The following is a 19,812-nucleotide window of genomic DNA, read 5'->3' as shown; positions in this document are numbered from 1 at the left end:
ATAAATATGACAATCAAATAACCCATAGATAACACTGTCAGAGAGTTTGGGAATACTAAAACATAATTTATACACATAAAAACAGATGAGATTAGGAGATCAGAGCTTTAAAATAAAACAGTTTAAAAGAGAACATACATCACGGTTGTTTAAACCAATGAGCATTAAGCTGTGTCGTCACGTCAGCAAGTCGTTTCCCATCATGCTTTTGATCAGCACAGTCGTTTCGACTAGTCACAATTACGTTACAGATATCTTGAATGACAATTCCAACTATCCAAAATGTAATTACGACTAGTCAGAAAGACATTGTTGATATCTATACTGTTAATTCCGGATAGTCAAACTTAGCTTTTAAATGTTAAAAGGGCTTGCCATACTCGGACACATTTTTAAGCGGCATGCATCTCTCGCTGATCACCGGTGATCGGTTCTGCGCAGATTTTGCTCATCTCAAACAAGACCATTCTGACTAGAATCCAGAGCCGGACAGTAACGGAGTACATTTACTTGAGTACAGTAGCCTACTTAAGTACAATTTTGAGGGATCTGTACTTTACTCAAGTACATTTGAGAGGCAAATATTGTACTCTTTACTCCACTACATTTCTATCCATAACCGTGAGTACCCGATACTTCTAAAAAAAAAAGGAAAAAAAAAAAAGGAAAAAAGAAACATCTCCGAAACCCTCAATTTGTTGTTTCCCTCTCAAACGTGATTGGATTGTGCAGGCGCCACTGATTGGGACAGCCTATCAGCAATCGCCTTCAGCTTTCCGCCAAAGTCAACTCCATGGTCAGATTTAGATAAGAGACGAAACCGTGGACGAAACAATGGATGAAGACGCAGCAGGTCCATCCCGGGAATGTGCCAACCCGTGGCCCCACCTCGCCAGACTATTTCAATTTTCTGAACAAGTTAATGATAGTTTTCGCTTCAAGTGTTTGCTGTGTTTACCAATGTAAGCACTGTGGCAGTAGTAATGCAATATTTAGAAAATGTACTCTTGTACTCTTGATACTCGAGTACTTTTAAAAACAAGTACTTAAGTACTTCAGTACTTTTACTTAAGTATACATCTGACTGTAGTACTTTTACTTGTACTTGAGTAAAATTTAGAATGGGGTATCTGTACTTTTACTCAAGTAATGAAGCTGTGTACTCTGTCCGCCTCTGCTAGAATCTGAGTATGACGACGTCAGGCTAATACCAGAGAATGTCTAATAAAGCGAGAAGTTTCACTCTCAGTACACTTTCGGCTTCTGAAATGGTTGCAGTTCCTCTCTGGCCCCATATAAGGGCGCTCACAGGACGAGTGCAGAATGAATGGAGGTCTATGGCGCTATACACATCAAAATCCACTTTTCTCAGGATATAATTTTTTGTCTAGTAATTTGAATATTGTATTCGAAAGGAGATGCAAAGAAATTACACACTGCTGGGTGTTAGATTTTTTAGAGTCACTTATTTGCTTTAAAAAGTATTTTAAAGTGTCAATGACGTCATACACATCGTACGACCAGAGATACTGCTTTACGGCAATCCTTCAGTCACTCTGGTGCTTTCGCGCTCTGCACTTTGTTTTCTCTCCAGGCATCGACAACACAGCTGACACAGGTAAATACACGTGCTAGAAGAGTTTTTGTTTTGTTTGTTTCTGGTCCCGCTTCGGATGCCACGATGCCATCAAGCGGTATCTCTGGTCGTAATCAGTCCTTCACTGACCAATCAGTGTTCATTAGCAGAATGCTAGCGTGTTATGGGCAACAACAACTCAACCTGTAAGAAATCGAAAGGACATAAGTACTCGTTCATTCAACTTTCGACCTATAACCCATGTTGAACTTGCAAAACCTAGAATCAAACCTGAGATTTCTCAATGGCAATCGGATGAAAGAGACAAATTTAGCCGTCTAGCTCCATAGACTCCCATTCATTTTGCACTCATGGGCGATCGCCCCCAGTGGAACTCTGGTGGAACTACAACCAAAATTCGGTACAATAGGACTTAATAGGGAGTGGGCAGGCTCTCCGTAGACGGGCTCTGCTAATACTGACAACTACCGTAATAACACTAGCAGTAAAGAGGAAGTCACATGAATTATAGTTCAAGTAGTATTATTCGATAGTAGGACTGAAAAAGGTTGGACTGTAATGTGATTTATTTCTAGCTTTCCTCTATGGGGTGTCGATCAGAACACACTGGATTCGATCAGTTCCATGCAAAGGAGGTTTATTGTTCACAGTCTTTGGCTGTACACAACACAGTAGCCTAGAACACAGGCTTTACAGCTTAATAGGGTATTTAGATGTGTGTGTGTGGTCTACAAAGGTAAAGGAATATATATGTATGTATATATATATATATATATATATATATATATATATATATATATATATATATATATTAACAAATGTCTTGAGTATTATTACACAAACATTATTTCCAAAGCTACCAACCTCAAAAAGTTAAATTCTGGAATAAATAAAGAAATCAATATAAGCACCGAAATTATTATGCAACACCGCCACCAAGTGGTCAAAAATGGTAAAACATTCAAAACCGAAACTATTATGAGGTGATTTAAATGAACGTCACTTAATCGGAAACATCACGTTCTTAACCTTAAAATAACAAGAGTTTCAGCTATTAATGTAATGATCAAACATACAAATAAATCAAACACTTGGTGCAATATAAATACTATAAATTGCAAGTAATATTTAACTTAATTGGCACGCGATAAACGGCTTCATCTCTGTTAAATACGCATCTTTTTGTAAAAGGATGACATTGTATCAAGGCTTTACAAACTCCTTAACAAGTATTTATCGTTAACTTGGTAAACAGTCAACTTATATTTGTTTATTGACGCACTTTGCACACACAGTCCCGCTAGCAACTTCCGATTAGTCACTCTCTCTGCTGATGATGACTGGTAGAAAGTAGCGCATGCGCACGTGGCTCAGCCTTATATAGAGGGTTTTCACGACCCGTCATCAATCCGGAAGTCGGCCATTTTGGAGGCACTGAACGTAAACAGTGCCATTGAACTGAACGGACTCGCAAATTTGGCTGATTATTGCTTCTGAAAAATGGTCAAGTTTTGGTCTGTACTCATCGGTCGCACCGAGAAAAAACATTTCTAGTTCTATAGACTGCCGAAAGTTAAAGAGAAGAGTGCAAAAAACTGATGAAAGATGGCGTTTGTGGTTGAGAGAGGCACAGCATCAGCCACATGTGTAAATGAAGCGTTAACTATGGCTAAAATTTTGACGTAAAATAGTTAACTATGGGTACATACACACTGTCAATCCGATTATCTTTGTATCCGATTGGAATATGATCTAAAATGATGTCCACACTGTATTGCAACTGTTCAGGTCCGATTTGTGTGTCCACGCAGCTCTTTGACAACAAGGCAATGATGTTGCGTTGATGGAGGGGTTTGCATTTGCAATATAAATGTTTTCTTATTTAAATTTTACAATATGGAAATGTGTAGCCGCTGCGCTGGACTACTGCGTCTCGAGCTGCAGAACTGTAGGAGGCTGGTAGGTTACTGTATGCACAACTCTTTTTCCGCGCCGGTTTCAAAATACTTTTCAAAAATAATAATTTTCTGCTTGTCCGGCACTTTGCAACAACACAGCCTTGCTTTGGCAGCGACTTTCAGCATGTTCCCTATAACAACGTCTGATGTTTACATTTTACGTGGCGTGAGAAAGTCACATAAACCACGCGAAAGAGCGTTCAGACTGGTGGATTTCCTGATATGTGATTTGAATAGGATATTAAACCACATATGGATGTAGCTTGAAACGGATTTCATGTGCTTTTTTTTTGGACTGACAATCTGAACGTAGCCAATGTCAAAATAGAAGTAAGGACTAGTTGGAGAAGCTAGCTCGTTCAGATCTTTACCACATATTACCTTAAGTTTGTCAAAATGTTGAGCTCTTTCCTGCTTTAAGTCCTTCTCTATATGATTTCGCAGCTTCCATGTGTTGTTCCCGTGGTTTAGACATCAGAAATTAGTGTAACAATGTGTTCAGTAGTACATAAACAGTGCAATCCATGCTGTTGTTTACATCCGAGTACCTCCAATATGGCCGCGCATCCGGGTAACTGACCAAATCGTGACGTAGGTGAAAACCCTCTATAGAAGGTGAACGCAGTGCCATGCACACATGTGACATGACACTAAATTAATGCGATAAACATTAAACAACATAAGCTGTAACATAAAACCCTGATGTACTTAACTAATAACAAAAACCTAAGAAGAAGCATAATTGTTATAATAAAATAAAAACCATCAAACGTGAAGCGTCACACAGAGAATGTAAGTGTATGGCTAATCACTGTAAATTATAAGATGATCAAAATGTGGGAAAAATCCTCCAAGATGCCTTGGCCTTCTGATATGAATTCAGTATAGCTCTGAACTATCATTCTTTCTGTACATAATTGTTTCTCTTTAAATTAGCAAGAAGTGAAGAAATGAAATAGTTCATCCATGTTTTGAAGAGCATAAAAGAGATGTTGTTTCCACCTGACAGGAGCTGTAGATCACCTCTGTGAGAACGTCATCAGAACCTGCACAGATACAGACTTTATTATACGTTTCTATATCACAGAGCTCAGTTTATGTATATGTAAACTTACTATCAAAGTAGCAGAGACAGATGAATCTCATGAGTCCAGACAGAAATAAACCAATACCAGTGAAAACCAGCACTACTAAAAGCCATGAGCCTGTCAAAAGACAAAAATTGAATTTAATCCATGTTTATATCTATATCAGATATATAATGTGCAGTTTTTTTTTTATTAAATTCATTTTAAATTAACCACACCTCATATGATCATGAAAGGAGGAAATGTCAATGTTTGTTTTAGTTTTTACAGATATTTAGATTATCAGTTTTGAGTTTTGTGTTGTGAGTGAATGAACAACCTTCAGAGTGAATGTGATCAGTAGGAGGAACAGCTGCAACAGAAAAGATCTCAGATGAAATCATATTACAATACAAAATAAAAAACTGAACTAGTTCAGAACTACAGCATCATGATTGCAGACATCAGTGTTTCTAGATGATCTCACTGTCAGAAAAAGGATTCTTCATATTTAACATTTAATACAGATTAAATATTCTAATATATCAACAAAGCAAAGATCCACTATCATGTTTCTGACTCTCTGGTGGTTTCAGGCAGAGCAGAAGCTGGTATGAAAACAGCTGATAGAATCAACAGTGTGTCAGAGTGAGATGAGATATGAGAGATAAGAAAATATTAGCCTAAAATCAGTTACCAGAGTCAATGATCAATAATACAGTTTAGCTGTAATTTTATAACAATATTTGACTGCTAAATCCTGTGACTAACCATAGCCACATAGGAAAGCTGTGCAATAAACTGACAATCATTTTTGAAGCAATTTAAAGTGAAATGAGCAAAATGCCTGTGCTTGTCAAGTGTTTTATTTTCAAAAAAAAAGAAGAAAAAAAAAAGAAATTGGCTGTCAAAGTTTCACCAGTAGAGGTCGCTGTTGAAGATGCAAAGAGAATTCAACTATGTCAAAGGAAGCATTTAGTTTGGAAATAAAACATTTTTTGTTGTGGTATTAATACAGTATAGCATACAATAATACAATATACATATATTTAAAAAAACTGAAAAGTAAGATGGGAAGAATATTGTATTAATATTGTGTTATTTCAATAGCCTATATTTGTAAGTATAGCCTACTAATATCAATGTAGGCTACTAGTAGTTTTGGTTTGAACATTAGGGGGTTGAAGTGTGAACTGTTTAACAGGGTCCCGGGGCATATGCTCCCTTGTGAGGTCTATTTGTTTGTTTGTTTGTTTGTTTTTTACAAAATGGTCCTTTCAGGGTTCATGGATTCAATGACTCATTCTCTCTCCCTGTGTGTACTGTGCGTGACTGCGTGTGCTTATGGGTGTGTCTGCTGATTGTGGCTGATCAGCTCATTAGCTGATGTGCACACAATTTCTTTTTGAATTCATATTGATCAGCTCATTAGCGCCAGCTGCGGCTAGTCAGCTCGGCTATTTAAAGGTACTCTGAGCTATGTTGGGTAAAGTCACTTCTTGTTCACTGCAAAAAATGCTTTTCTTACTTAGTATTTTTGTTTCGTTTCCAGTCCAAATATCTAAAAGTTCTTACATCGAGAAGCATTTACTAGAGAAGTAAAAAATCTTAATTCAAATGGAAAACAAGATTATTTTTCTTACTCCATTGGCAGATAATTTTGCTTGTTTTAAGCAAAAATTACTTAAATTACTTTCTTTTTATCTTAAAACAAAATAGAATTTCTTATGTCATTTTACTAGTAAACGCTTCTTGATGTAAGAATTTTTAGATATTTGGACTGGAAACAAAACAAAAATACTAATTAAGAAAGCATTTTTTGTCAAGTATTGTATTGTCAAACAAAACGGAGGCTAGATCGACCCTCCCTCATCCGGTCCACTCCCTTCCGTGCTTCTTGAAACAGTCATGAACGAGTTGAAGGCTTTTCCGATGTAAATCCAGAATTCGCGTTCCTTCTCCTTTTCCCTCTTCTTTGCTATTTGTTCACCGGAACGTCATCTCTTTGGTCGTGTGTCGGCCATATCAAAGTATAATTAACAAAAGAGATAATTATAACTTTAGTCGTTGTCTAGAACATCTCTCCTCTAGCTAACTTCCCTCTTCATGCTTCTCTTTTCTCCACTACCCTCACCCCCCTTCATGTGCACTCGCACTAACCCAGCGGTCCCCAACATTTTTTGCGCCACGGACCGGTTTAATATCAGACAATATTTTCACGGACCGGCCTTTAAAGGGACACTTCACCCATTTGCATTAAGCTTTGTATTGTTAGAAACCCAGTCATATATTATAATAAATGTGGATTTTTCATCCATTTTTCCCTGAGATGGGAGAAATAAGGATTTAAGTGTTTTACTTCCTGCTTATTATGACGTAAAAATCATCATTTTGCGTCATAATAAGCAGGAAGTCACATTTCATTGAAAAGTGTAGAGACTACAGACACTCGTTCCTCATCTTTCCCAGGGGGCGGGAACCGCTCACGCTACAGGCCTATTACAGATCAGTGGGTGGGACTTGACTTTCTGAAACTAAAAGCAATATCCTCCATCTTGTTTGGAAGCTAAGCTAACAGGCACTGTGGAGACAGATGTAAAGTTATGACAATAGCGGAGGAGAGCACTCAATATGATATAGAGGAAGAGGATTTCGGAAGTCTGATGCTTGAATCAGGTGTTTGTGGCTACCTTTACAAGCCGCATTATAGCGAAGAGCAGCCGAGGCAGAAGACCTGCCTGCCGCGGACGAGGAGCCCGGACTGGCTCGGGTTAGGGCGGACTGGTGGCGCCGGTGATCTCACTATGCAACTACGAACCGCTACGAACACAGAGATAGAGTCCGACTGTGGCAAAGAATTTCAACAATGACAACTTCTCCTGGATGAAATCTCTGAATCAGACGAGGACACGGACGTTTGTGTTGTGAATCAGACGAGGACACGGACGTTTGTGTTGTGAATCAGACGAGGACACGGACGTTTGTGTTGTGAACTATCCTAGTTTCGCACCGCATCTGACTGAACATCCAGGTAACGTTACAATGCAATAATTCACCACTTCGAAAGAAATACAAATGAAGAGTAATTCACTAATGAGTTCGCCAACTAACTAGACATTTTGTGTGAAATTAATTTCAAGCTCTGGTGGTAGCTAGCCTTGTAGACGGAAGAGTTATTTCTCTTAGGCAGATATGCGCTTTCTGGATTAGTGGGAGTGGCTTGCGCAGCTGTGCAATGTGGTGCATTGTGGGAGTTGGTGTCTTTCATACAAATGCGTCCTGAAGTTACTTTCTTTCTTTCCTCGGCCAAGAAGGCACCAAATTCAAAATTAATTTTACATTTCGACTACATATATGACCCACTTTCAATAAAGATCAATGTTCCCATGGGTGAAGTGCTCCTTTAAGGTATTGCGGATAAATACAACAAAATAAAATGATATGACCGGCATAAAAACTGGGGTATTTTTTAAATATAATAATAAACGTGAATCCAATGTGTAGGCCTACTCGCAACTTTATTAGCAGTGTCCTCGTAACATCGTGCCTAAAGACAACTGAGAAAGCCTGAACAAAAACAAAATGCCCCCCAAAAGAAAAAAAATCTCCATGTTTTCGGTGCTGATGCGTTCATGTAACATGGAAGGGTGGCGCTGCCAATAAAGCACGTAAAAGCTGTCTCAACGAACCGGACAAATTAATGATTATGAATATGTCAAATATAGCAGGAGACATTAATTGTTTACTAATAAACCAGTTTTTTTTTATGTCAGTGTCGGCTGGAAAGATGAAGTTGACGATGCTGACTCGCGATCTTCGCAGTAGTGAACGCGCCAGAGAGAAATGCACATTTCATACGGATTACATAAGCAGAGAGCAGTCGTTTTGAATTGTTCTGTTTAAAAGTAGACATTTCAAGCTTTCTATATATGTCTCAGGTCTGTGAGGCAAGTTAGGCTACCTTATCACTGAGTTTCGGTTAATTTATGAGACCAGCTCCAGTTCACGCGCCGGCGCCTCCGTGTCGTGATTATCTATTTTCTAATATATTTACTTCTTATTTATTAAATCCAGACAATTGGTTGATGAAACATTGATTAAAATTAAGATACAATTAATACAAAACGAAATTAAATTTAAAGACAGGCTTTGTGCTTTGTTTGAAGTCTCTGTGAAAGTTTTAAAGCAGTCTTTTAGTGCCGCTTTCAGAGCGCTCGCGTCCGTAACAGAGAACTGTCCAGTCTGTAACTTTTTTTTTTTTTTTTTTTTTTTTGTGAAATAAATTTCTAAATAAATGCAACTTATAGTCCAGTGCGATTTAGGCTATATGTTTTTTCTTCTTCATGGCGCATTTTTTGACTGATGCGACTTATACTCCGGAGCTACTAGTGCGGAAAATACGGTAAGTTATTTATTCTTTCTGTGCGGCCCGGTACCAAATGTCCCACGGAACGGTACCGATCCGCGGCCTGGGGGTTGGGGACCCCTGCACTAACCCACCCAACCCCACCCCCAAATCATTCTTGTCAGTTATTCTCTGGAACACTGTTTGTTATGTTTCATGGTCCAGACTGGGCCAGTTTGATTTTGTTGCCGTTTGTGGAGCCTGCAGAGACCGCATTTTTACAGTGTGTTCAGGGGACAGGCAGCTGAGGAGATGATTGCTGTATGTGACCAAAAAATGTTTCGGGCTAAAAAACGCATGACATCGTTTAGAGCACCTTTAATGTCTGTGTATTCCGTCCTGTGTTGTCAGAATGTTTGGTTTCTCCTCTGGTCGAGTCCTGGTCCCGTTTGTGTTCTCTGACTTCTTTTCTTCGTTCCCTGCTGGATTTCTGTCCCTGGCTGCCTGGTCGTTCCTGCAATAACTCACGGAGGATCTGGTTTTGCCCATTGCGCCCCTGCGCTGCCTTGTGACTTTGTTACCTGCCATCCGACTGATCTGACCCATTCTATCGTCACTGTTTATATTATTCATTAAACAGTCTTTTTTCACTCGCTACTTCATCTGCATCTTCTTCCTGACAGAACGATCTGACCACTGTTATGGATTCAGCGAGTGCATCCGATCTTCAGGAATTCCTGTCCAGCAGTAGTTCACGCATGGATCGACAGGAGGAACAGATGGTTGCTACGCGTCGCGCGGTACAAACTTGGTAGCGCAGGTGGCCCCACTGCACCAGCATTCTAGGGTGCATTAAAAACTTTTTTTTTTATTAACAAAGACTGGCAAAAATCTTTACATCAAAAGTTATAGCTGTAACTATGATATACAATTGGAATGTGGAAGACCAATCCAAAATGAACTAAAATATTTTTGATTATGCTCTAATCAAATTATGATGCTACAGAAGAGAGTGTTCAGCTCATAAGCAATACAGTCTCATCTTGAGTCATGTGACTTCCCATTTGCTAACTAATTTGGCATCTAAGTACTAGGTAACTTATGACATTCTTCTGTTAACAGGCAGAGTAGAGGTTGCCATGGAAACTGAAAAAAACAATGTGTGCCACAAAATGTAGATGCATTAGCCTATTGAACTTTAATGTTTGGCGAATGCAATTCATAAACAGTTAAACATTGAGAAAAGCAGCGTAATCGAAGTAAAGAGACCTTTCATGCTGCTCAGCATTTGGAAACGTGTAGAGTTGAGACTTGGTTGAGTAAATGGATCCCACATATATTTTTTTATTTCAACATAGGCCTAGTGATTTTACCAATGAGGAAGAGTGGATGAACTTACGTGTGGTTTTCTTTGTTTTGCTGTTTGGCAGTTTTGACTTGGAAAATAAGTCTACAAATATAAAAATAAATAAATAAATTGCAAGGAGAATCACCTTTGAATCACGTTTTCAATTTTAATTCAGAATAACCAGAGAAGGTGTTATCAGTAACTTACCAGCTGTACTGTACGTTTCAGAAGTGGACATTAAAGGTAAAGCTGTTAAAAAACACATTGTAAAATTTGCAGTGATGTATATAATAAAATGTTCAACCGCAACAGATAATAATGAGCCTGACAGAACAATTGCATTCAAGGTGGAATAAGAATTATGTATTTTTGATTTTTCAAACTCAATTACTCACAGGTTTTCATGGCTGTTGTAACATGTGCAGCTGGTGTTGAAACTGTAAAGACAGTTTACCAGTATTACAGGGAGAAATTGCAATATTTAACTTTGAAGCAAATGTCAATACAGTCTGTTGTTAAAGGTACAGAGCCTTCAAATACAACTTTTTCCCCACATTATGCCGTATGATGTAATTCTGCTCTGAACTAGTTTATATCCAATAAGGATATTACAGAACCAAAGAAGCAGAACTGTAACATTTAAGAATGAGACAATGAGTTTATACAGTTGTATATAAACTGACACTAATTTTGCTTTCAATAATCCTGCTGTAGAGAAACATTACAAGAGTGAACAGCCCATATCATAGATTCATAAAGTAAATCACAGTAGATAGATGTATGTAAAGGATTTTGGTGTTTGTTTTTTGATAGAAATAACTTTTTAAACAGATTATCAATACATAAATATCTCAAGACTCACTTTGGATTGTTATTGTCACTGGATCGGAGTGAGGAGATGGTGTGAGAGCTTGTGACTTCTCCACAGTGTAGTAGCAGGTTATTCTCACAGATGAACTCTGACCTTCTGACCAAATACTGATCTGAGATCCAGTGAGTGAGAGCTGACATGATGAGCTCTGTACTGAGTAACTTTCTCTTCCATTTATGTTAAAGACACACATCTCCATCTTCAGATCTTCAGTATTCTCACAGCTCAGCTGAACTGTGTCCGTTTCCTTAATAACTGAAGCAGATGCTGTTAACTTGGCCTGAGGAAGACCTAATGAAGAAGAAAGGAAAATTGAAATGTATTCATCTCTCTGTTATGGGTCTGTGAAGGAGGACTCAAATGCAGGAAGACAGTTAACAGCTTTATTGACAAACAGATGACACGACGAGGTGGGAGAAGGTAGCAATCCAAACAATAGGTAGAGGAGAGACAAAGACAACAGCTGAGCAGCAGATGTAATGAGGTGTCTGTAGGCTGGAGTGTAGATATGGCAGATCAGAGAGAGACCAGAGGTAACCAGCTAAAGCCAGACAGGAACTTCTTACAGCTTGGCGCTCAGGTATCTCAGGCTCAGAACAGGGCTCCTTGCTGGACAGGACTTGGACGGGACTGGAACAGGGAACAAGACAGACAGAGCCAATGGCAGTAACCAGAGCACTAACAAACTTCTACAACAAAACACTAACAATTTAAGAGGAACAATACTAAGACACAATAGTACTCTGATGTACAACATTTAACGAACTGGCAAATACAAGAGGGAAAGAGCAAACATATAAAGGGAGCTAAGAACATGATGAACAGGTGAGCACACTCAGACAAACAAGGACTTAACGAGAAGACAGGTGCTAACACTCAAACAAGGACTCAACTAAACAAGGGGGCGTGGTAACAGGAAACAAGGAGGAAGGGACAGAGGAGCACATGGCAAACACAAACAAAGACACAGCCACGTGTTTAAGCACAACATAAACATAGAAACATTAAACAAAGACAACACAGACAAAGCTGACAGGGCAGAACCCTGACACTCTCAGATTAGATGCAGGTGACTCTTCTGAAAGTTGAAAAAAAAACGAAAAAAAAAACAGTGTCCTTAACATTCATCATGTTAGTCTTTTGTCATTTTAAACTATTAAATATTAAAAAGCAGTTAATGACATCATCCTTCAGGAAGTTACATCATTTTGGAGGGAAAACTACAGCACAAACATCAGCATTAGCATTAATTCGACAAAATACAAAAATCGGTAATATTTTATTTTCATGGTTCCTTTTGCATGATAAAATCAACGCTTTAAAAGTTGTTTTAAACTGACTGGCAATCACTCACTGTGCAATGCTTCTTTATTTGCATAGCCTATGTAAAAAATAAATAAATAAAAAATCATAATTAATCCAGTATCAATGTCATATGATGAACTTAACCAGATCAGAGCATATTTCTGAAAGATACTTTCTGCTTCAAGTGTATTAATTTGTGTATTAATAAAAAGAGTTCAAGAAGTGCTGCAGAACAGGAATGACCCAATAAAAACTTGCAAAGAAACTTTTAAAATATTAAATAATTTGCTTGCCGTTTCTCCTCTCACCATCATATTAGATGTGCAGAAACAAGCTTCTTTATATAGATGTGTCAGACGTTGTCTAGCTCTCTGACATGATCAGCTGAAGCGACTCTTCCTTCCTGCCTAAATATATCAGATAGTTCACTTGCTGAAGTCACACTGGTTAAGCGTTTGTCTGAGAAGAACAAGTTATTCAGTGTAAGAAGATTTCACAGATCTCTGTCTGACTCACTATCTTACAGCATCCCACAACTGCTAGAATCAGCTTCAATATGTTGTTTCTGACTTCATAGACCAATACCGATCAATACATTTAGTGTATTTGACCTTTCAGTGTTGTATTATACAGCCTATTGAAAGGGTCGTTATAAATAGTATCCATCAAGAAGTGCCATAAATGTAATACACAGTCTCATTCAACTTTTATCATAGGTTTTATTTGTTGTAAATACTGACTTTTTCTTTTATTGATCAAACTTTCATGTTCTAATGACCTACATAAATAACATTGGCTTAATAATTCTACAGTGTCTCTGATTAAAAGTGCTCATATGTTAAAAAATGATTACAGTAAAAAGTCCTCACCTCTGATGGTGTGTGTGTCACTGCGCGGTGATCTGATCTCAGGTTCAGTGTTGATGTGATAATCACAGCTCAGATGTCCGCTGTTCACTGATCGTGTGAAGAGTTCACTATGAGTTAAATCAAACACACAAAGATGATTCTCTCCAGACCGACTCTTCTGAGAGACACTTCTGTTCAGAAGAACATCCTCAGTGTAGAGACTACAGGTGAAATCAGCTCTGACTGAAAGTGGTATTTCACAGGATATGCTGATCTGGACATCATCGTCACTAACACTGATGAAGGGTTTCTGAAGTGAACCTAAAGTGAAATAATCCAGAGTTATTAAAAACATTGTAATAACAGTTTGTAATCCAGAAGAACATCAGTGAAATCTCTCACCTAGAACCGTCACTGTAGCAGCAGGAGAATGAGATGATGGTTTCTCAATCCCGTACTCAGTTATTATGTAGAAGCAGTAAATGTCGACTGATGCAGGAGATTTTACATCTGCCCATCTGAGCACTTCAGCACCAGTGAGATCGAGCTCACACTTCCAACTGGCTTTTGTATTGTTCTCTTCTCTGTTTATGTAGAAATAACACTGTTTCACTGTAACATCTACTGGCGTCTCACAGATCATCTTCACTGAGCTGGACTCTCTTAGGACATCTGGAGATACTTTTACAGCAGGAGCTTCTGAAACAACAAAAATAGATCAATCACTACATTACATCTTCTTACTGACACTTTTCCATGCATCATTTTCCAATCATGGTCCATGTTTTGGTGAAACTTTTAAACAAATTTAAATTCATAAATGTCCTTGCAGCAGCAGCCAACTACACAATTAATGGAAAATGTAGGCCAGCCCATGAAGGTATTTGTTTACTAATTTAAAGTCATACAGTCAATAATTGTATCCCTTAAAACTCATCTTAGATAATCAAAATGACATAATTTCTTCAGCCCTTAAAATGTAACTTTACACCCTTGCTTAATTTAATTTACGAATACCATAAATATGCAAATTAGCCCCACCTCCACTCAATCACACCAGCTCAGGCTACCTGATCCACTCTGTCAACTTAAACGCGACACAGTGGAAATATTGGTTTAATTCAGCCATACATGTTTGAAACAGAAACTTCAGAATAAGAAGAATTTACAGGGTTGTCTACAAGACAATGAATTGTAATGCGTTTTATGTATCGCTCTCTACAATGTTGGACATATAGCAGTAGGGTAATTGAAATCCCTATAAAAAAAAACTGTTCCAAAATGTATTTAAAATAAATTAATTCATACTAAGTTTACTCCAAATCCATTAACATATTTACTGACATATCGCTTGAGACTTACTGAAATAAATGTACAGCTGTACATACATGTACTTTATTAAACAGGTGAGCACATTTACATAAAACTAATCAATATTATATAGTTCAACAATGATAAAATGTTAGAATATGATCTGTATGTTATTCTAATGTTGATCTAGCTTACTGCTAGTCTCATACAGACAAACTAACGTTAACACATACATTTCAACACATTCAAATGCAGTTTAGAGTGATAGTGTAATGCTAGACCAAGTGAAACAGTGCTGCATTACCTCACAAGTTTAATTTGTCTAATAAACTGACCTGTGAGTAACGTTAGTAATTCTGCGTGTAGTTCGGTAGAATGAAATGTCCATATTCCTTTTATATCCGTGGGACTCGCATCGCGTTTGGAGCTGATAGCTGTCTCTTATCAATCCCGAACTGCTTCATATCACAGTCATGATAAAAGCATCGATGTATTCAGTCATCCATAAACATTATTAGATCGGCCGGCTTGACGTTGACGACAACATCCATAATTCTTAGCATGTGTTGCGTCATCAAACTACGCCTTTGTTATTGTAAATAGGTTAGCGACCCCTAGTGGCGAAAAATTCCATACTGTGCCTTTAAGCATAAAATGTGTTTTAATATCATTATTAGGATGATAATTATATTAATGACAGGTAAAGCCCAACACTGCACGTTGACAGGATTCATTACGTTTGTGACGGTAGGAAACGGGTGGTTTCTAACTGTGTTTTTGAGACTGTCTGAAACACTGCAGTTTTAAGGAGAAAATACTCAGCAATGATGTTGACTGATGAATTTGCACATGGTTTGGCTTTAAGTATATTAAAAACACCACATAGACATGAACAACATTAAAAACTTGATTTTCATCAAAGGGGGTCTTTAAGTCATTTTAAGTCATTTTAATTTCTTTTAATGTTTGGCAATAAAAAAGGAAAATAAAGTCTCTTTTTCATGCACTTCAAAAATGCATTCCTCTGATTCTGATAGCTTTTATCAGCATATATACAGTAGCTCCAAGAATAACTTTTATATATGGAGATGTAAAATGTAAATTAATTCTCTTGTACTTGTCTCTTGTAATTCTCATAAGGTGTTTACGTGACTCATAATCCTAAATAATGGATTAAATAGGTTATTGCAATCATTTTCATGAATTTTAATGGCATAGCTAAAGTAAAACTGCTTTAAGGTTGTAGGTTCATGTGTCTGCTGTGTTCTACTAAAACACAAACGTACTGATGATCACACATGCTTAAATTCTGTATTTTAGACAAATGTTTTTTCACTACAAATGTGGACATTCAGTGTTAAATTAACATTAAACGACAAAGATCACTTACTGTCAGACTGAACCTCCATAAGAAGCTGAAAAGCAATGAAGACGAACAACTCCATTACAGCGAGAGTGAGCAAAGAAACAAGACTCACACAATAGTTGAATTAGGAAGTAACACATTAGACCACAGGAAACCATATAATGCAGTCAGTTCTATGAAGATGAACGTAGATCATGAGACCACATGTTCAGCTGTATTCACTGTAACAGAGGGCAGTTCTGGGCCACATGCATTGGCGTAATTTACGTGTGGGACATGATGTCTCCACCACTTTTTTGGGGAAAGCTCCACAGATTCTGCCTTGGCTTGCTGATCAATATATGAATTGAATACAGTAGCCAACATATTCTATCATTATTTCTGTACACACACACACACATATAGATATGTTGTTGTTGTTTTTTCTCTCTTTAGAGGTGCAACAAGTGAGGAAATGAAATGGTTCATCCATGTTTTGAGGAGCATAAAAGAGATGTTGTTTCCACCTGGCAGGAGGTGTAGATTCTGTGGCTGTTTTCAAAGTTTCACCAGTAGAGGTCGCCACTGAATCAGCAAAAAGAATTCAACAATATCCATTTAGTTTGGAAATATCACTTTAATTAGCAGGCTACTGTTGGTATTAATATTGCAGGGTATAAATATCAGAAACACTCTACATGAATGTTGGAGGAGGGGTTGGAGGAGCTATTATACTCCACACAATGTTTCTGTGACTGTCTAAAGCACATGAATATGACAAGTGCCATTCACTGATGACATCTAGCTCCAGCTCCCCCTCTCTGGACGTAATATGAGTGGAGCTTGCCCTAGTTAGGTTTAGGGGTAGGGGTGTGGGTAGGGTTAGGGTTAGGCTGTGGCTGGACCTCCATTGTCTCTACAGTGAATCCCAAGCACTTCTCACAAGGCAGTATTGGGCTAGAGAGCCTTGCCAGAGAAAGTCTTCTGCGTGGTCACAATGCATTTCACGGCAAACACTAAATGATGAAAATAAAAACCTATTTGTCAGCAAGTAAAGATATTTTATTTATATTGAATGTACATAATGAAACACGACTTGAGACTCATCAGTGCATCTTCACCAAACTGTAGACTTGATCTCCTGCGTTTGAGTGAACTGGTTTGTCAGGGATCGTGCAGTACAGGTGGTAAACATTCTTAAGGAAGACAACAGGAAGATTGATAAGACAGACAAGATAAATGTTTGTAATCTGTTCATGATAGACTTCTCATTTGGTTGTGTGGGTTTGTGGTGTGACTGTTCACACCTCATTTTCCTCTGTATTGCTCTCTTTCTGTTGAGTATTGACCAAAACTTCTGTAAAGCTGAAGCGTCATTTAAATTTTTTTAACTGCAAATGTGGACATTTAATATTTAATCAGCATTAAATAGCAGAGATCACTGTAAGACTGAACCTCCATAAACAGCTGAAGAGCAATGAAGATGAACAACTCCATTACAGCGAGAGTGAGAAAAGAGACGAGTCTCACACAATAGTTTAATAAAGTAAAGTAACACATCAGACCACAGGAAACCATTTAATGCTTGTGCATTCAGAACTATGAAGATGAACGTACATCATGAGAACACGTGTTCAGCAGATCTGGGTCACCGGTAACATTTTTTTGTAGGCTCACAGACTACAGGCACATAATGTCTGTCACGCTCTGCCTGTTTTACTTTAGTTTTCATGGACTTTTAGTTTGTTTCTCTTATTAACCTGTTTCCTGTGTTCCTTTATTCCCACCAGTCCTTAGTTGCCATGGATATTCATTTAATTAGCACACCTGTCAGTTTGAGTTCATCACCCTGTGTATTTAAGTCCTTCAGTTTCCTCAGTTCATTATCTGGTATTGTTTGTGCTTTGCACACTGTTTGTGTTATCATATTGGATTGCCTGAGGTTTGCTTTAGTTAATAAAAGTTGCTTTTATATGAAAATAATTATAATGAACAAGACACCCTTTTTTAATTACATACCAAAGACGTGTTTATCAATCATTTTTACTCTAATTACAGACATGTTTTATATATATTTATAAATATGACAATCAAATAACCCATAGATAACACTGTCAGAGAGTTTGGGAATACTAAAACATAATTTATACACATAAAAACAGATGAGATTAGATCATGAGATCAGAGCTTTAAAATAAAACAGTTTAAAAGAGAACATACATCACTGTTGTTTAAACCAATGAGCATTAAGCTGTGTCGTCACGTCAGCAAGTCGTTTCCCAACATGCTTTTGATCAGCGCAGTCGTGGAGATCGATCGAGCAACTGCGCTCGACTGCAGAATCCAACACGTGTATGGCAAGCCATTTTAACATTTAACAGCTAGACTGGATATGTGTTGCAGATATCTGTCATTTCGACTAGTCACAATTACGTTACAGATATCTTGAATGACAATTCCAACTATCCAAAATGTAATTACGACTAGTCAGAAAGACATTGTGTTAATTCCGGATAGTCAAACTTAGCTTTTAAATGTTAAAAGGGCTTGCCATACTCGGACACATTTCTAACCGGCATGCATCTGTCGCTGATCACCGGTGATCGGTTCTCAAACAAGCCCATTCTGACTAGAGTCTGAAGTATGACGACGTCAGGCTAATACTGACAACTACCATAATAACACTAGCAGTAAAGAGGAAGTCACGTGAATTATAGTTCAAGTAGTATTCGATAGTAGGACTGAAAAAGGTTGGACTGTAATGTGATGGTTTATGTCTAGCTTTCCTCTATGGGGTGTCGATCAGAACACACGTGGATTCGATCAGTTCCATGCAAAGAAGGTTTATTGTTCACAGTCTTTGGCTGTACACAACACAGTAGTACACTACACAGGCTTTACAGCTTAATAGGGTATTTAGATGTGTGTGTGGTCTACAAAGGTAAAGGAATAAAGATATATATATATATATTAGGGGTGGCACGGTTCACAAAACCCACGGTTCGGTTCGTATCACGGTTTTAGGGTCACGGTTTTCGGTTCTGTACGGTTCATGTTGTTGTTTTTTCTTTTAATCTTTAACACTCCAAAAATTTACTTCAGCATATGATATATAGCTGAATTATCTAATTATTTATTTATTTATTTCATAAATGGGGTGTGTTTGCAAAACGCAGCTTCTCATTTCCCATTCTGAAGTAATATGAGTGAGCAGTCACCCTGAGGAAACTTTCAGTGGCCCTGGAGGTCCATCATCTGTAGAGCTACGTGGGCTGTGTTGGACCGTTATTTGTCAATTTATCCTCGTGTCTCGTCATCATAGGCGGGACATGTCCCCACCATTTTTTGCCAGGGTTGATATTATCTTGCAGCACGGGTGTACCAATACAAATAAATAAAACATTTCCAGTTAACTAGCAAAGTATTTGTTTCATTCGTTTGTTAAATAAGAAGCAATTTAGCGCTGAAATGTGTTTTTTTAATCAAGTGATCAAAGTGCTCGTTGCAGTTGCGATCAGTGGTGCTGATACAGTGTTCTCGTGGCTCGCGCACACACCGCAGCGGCCGCACATTCATCACTCGGACGCGCGCTTCAATCCATTGAGGAGACTCAAGGCTACTCGTTCCGATTAAATAATAAAACAAAATTCATACAAATCGGTTCCTGCTTGATATACAACCGCTGATAAACATAATCGGTTTTGATAAAGAAAAAAATATATACGAGCGCAGATTAGAACTCAGAACCTTTGATACGCTTGGCAAGTTCTGCCACTGGACCATTAGGCTACGTGGAACAGTCGATCTATGTAGCCTA

At 38.0% G+C, this 19,812-nt stretch overlaps 1 protein-coding gene across 2 annotated transcripts in view; it reads right to left on the bottom strand.

The window, feature by feature from the left end:
• Positions 1 to 19,812, bottom strand: part of LOC311281708 (uncharacterized protein) — a 134,678-nt gene that overhangs the window by 69,098 nt on the left and 45,768 nt on the right. For both annotated transcript variants that reach the window (XM_084394901.1, XM_084394900.1), the window contains exons 2-6: positions 13,742 to 14,038; positions 13,361 to 13,660; positions 11,178 to 11,477; positions 10,711 to 10,752; positions 10,523 to 10,564 (exon numbers count right to left, since the gene is read on the bottom strand). In XM_084394901.1, coding sequence (XP_084251027.1) covers positions 10,523 to 10,564; positions 10,711 to 10,752; positions 11,178 to 11,477; positions 13,361 to 13,660; positions 13,742 to 14,038 — 981 coding nt within the window. The remainder of the gene's footprint in view (positions 1 to 10,522; positions 10,565 to 10,710; positions 10,753 to 11,177; positions 11,478 to 13,360; positions 13,661 to 13,741; positions 14,039 to 19,812) is intronic.

The sequence above is a fragment of the Rutilus rutilus genome, assembly GCF_951802725.1.
Source record: "Rutilus rutilus genome assembly, chromosome: 22".
NCBI lineage: Eukaryota > Metazoa > Chordata > Actinopteri > Cypriniformes > Leuciscidae > Rutilus > Rutilus rutilus.
Note: the sequence above shows the minus strand (reverse complement) of the source record. Positions and strands in the feature narration are given on the sequence as shown.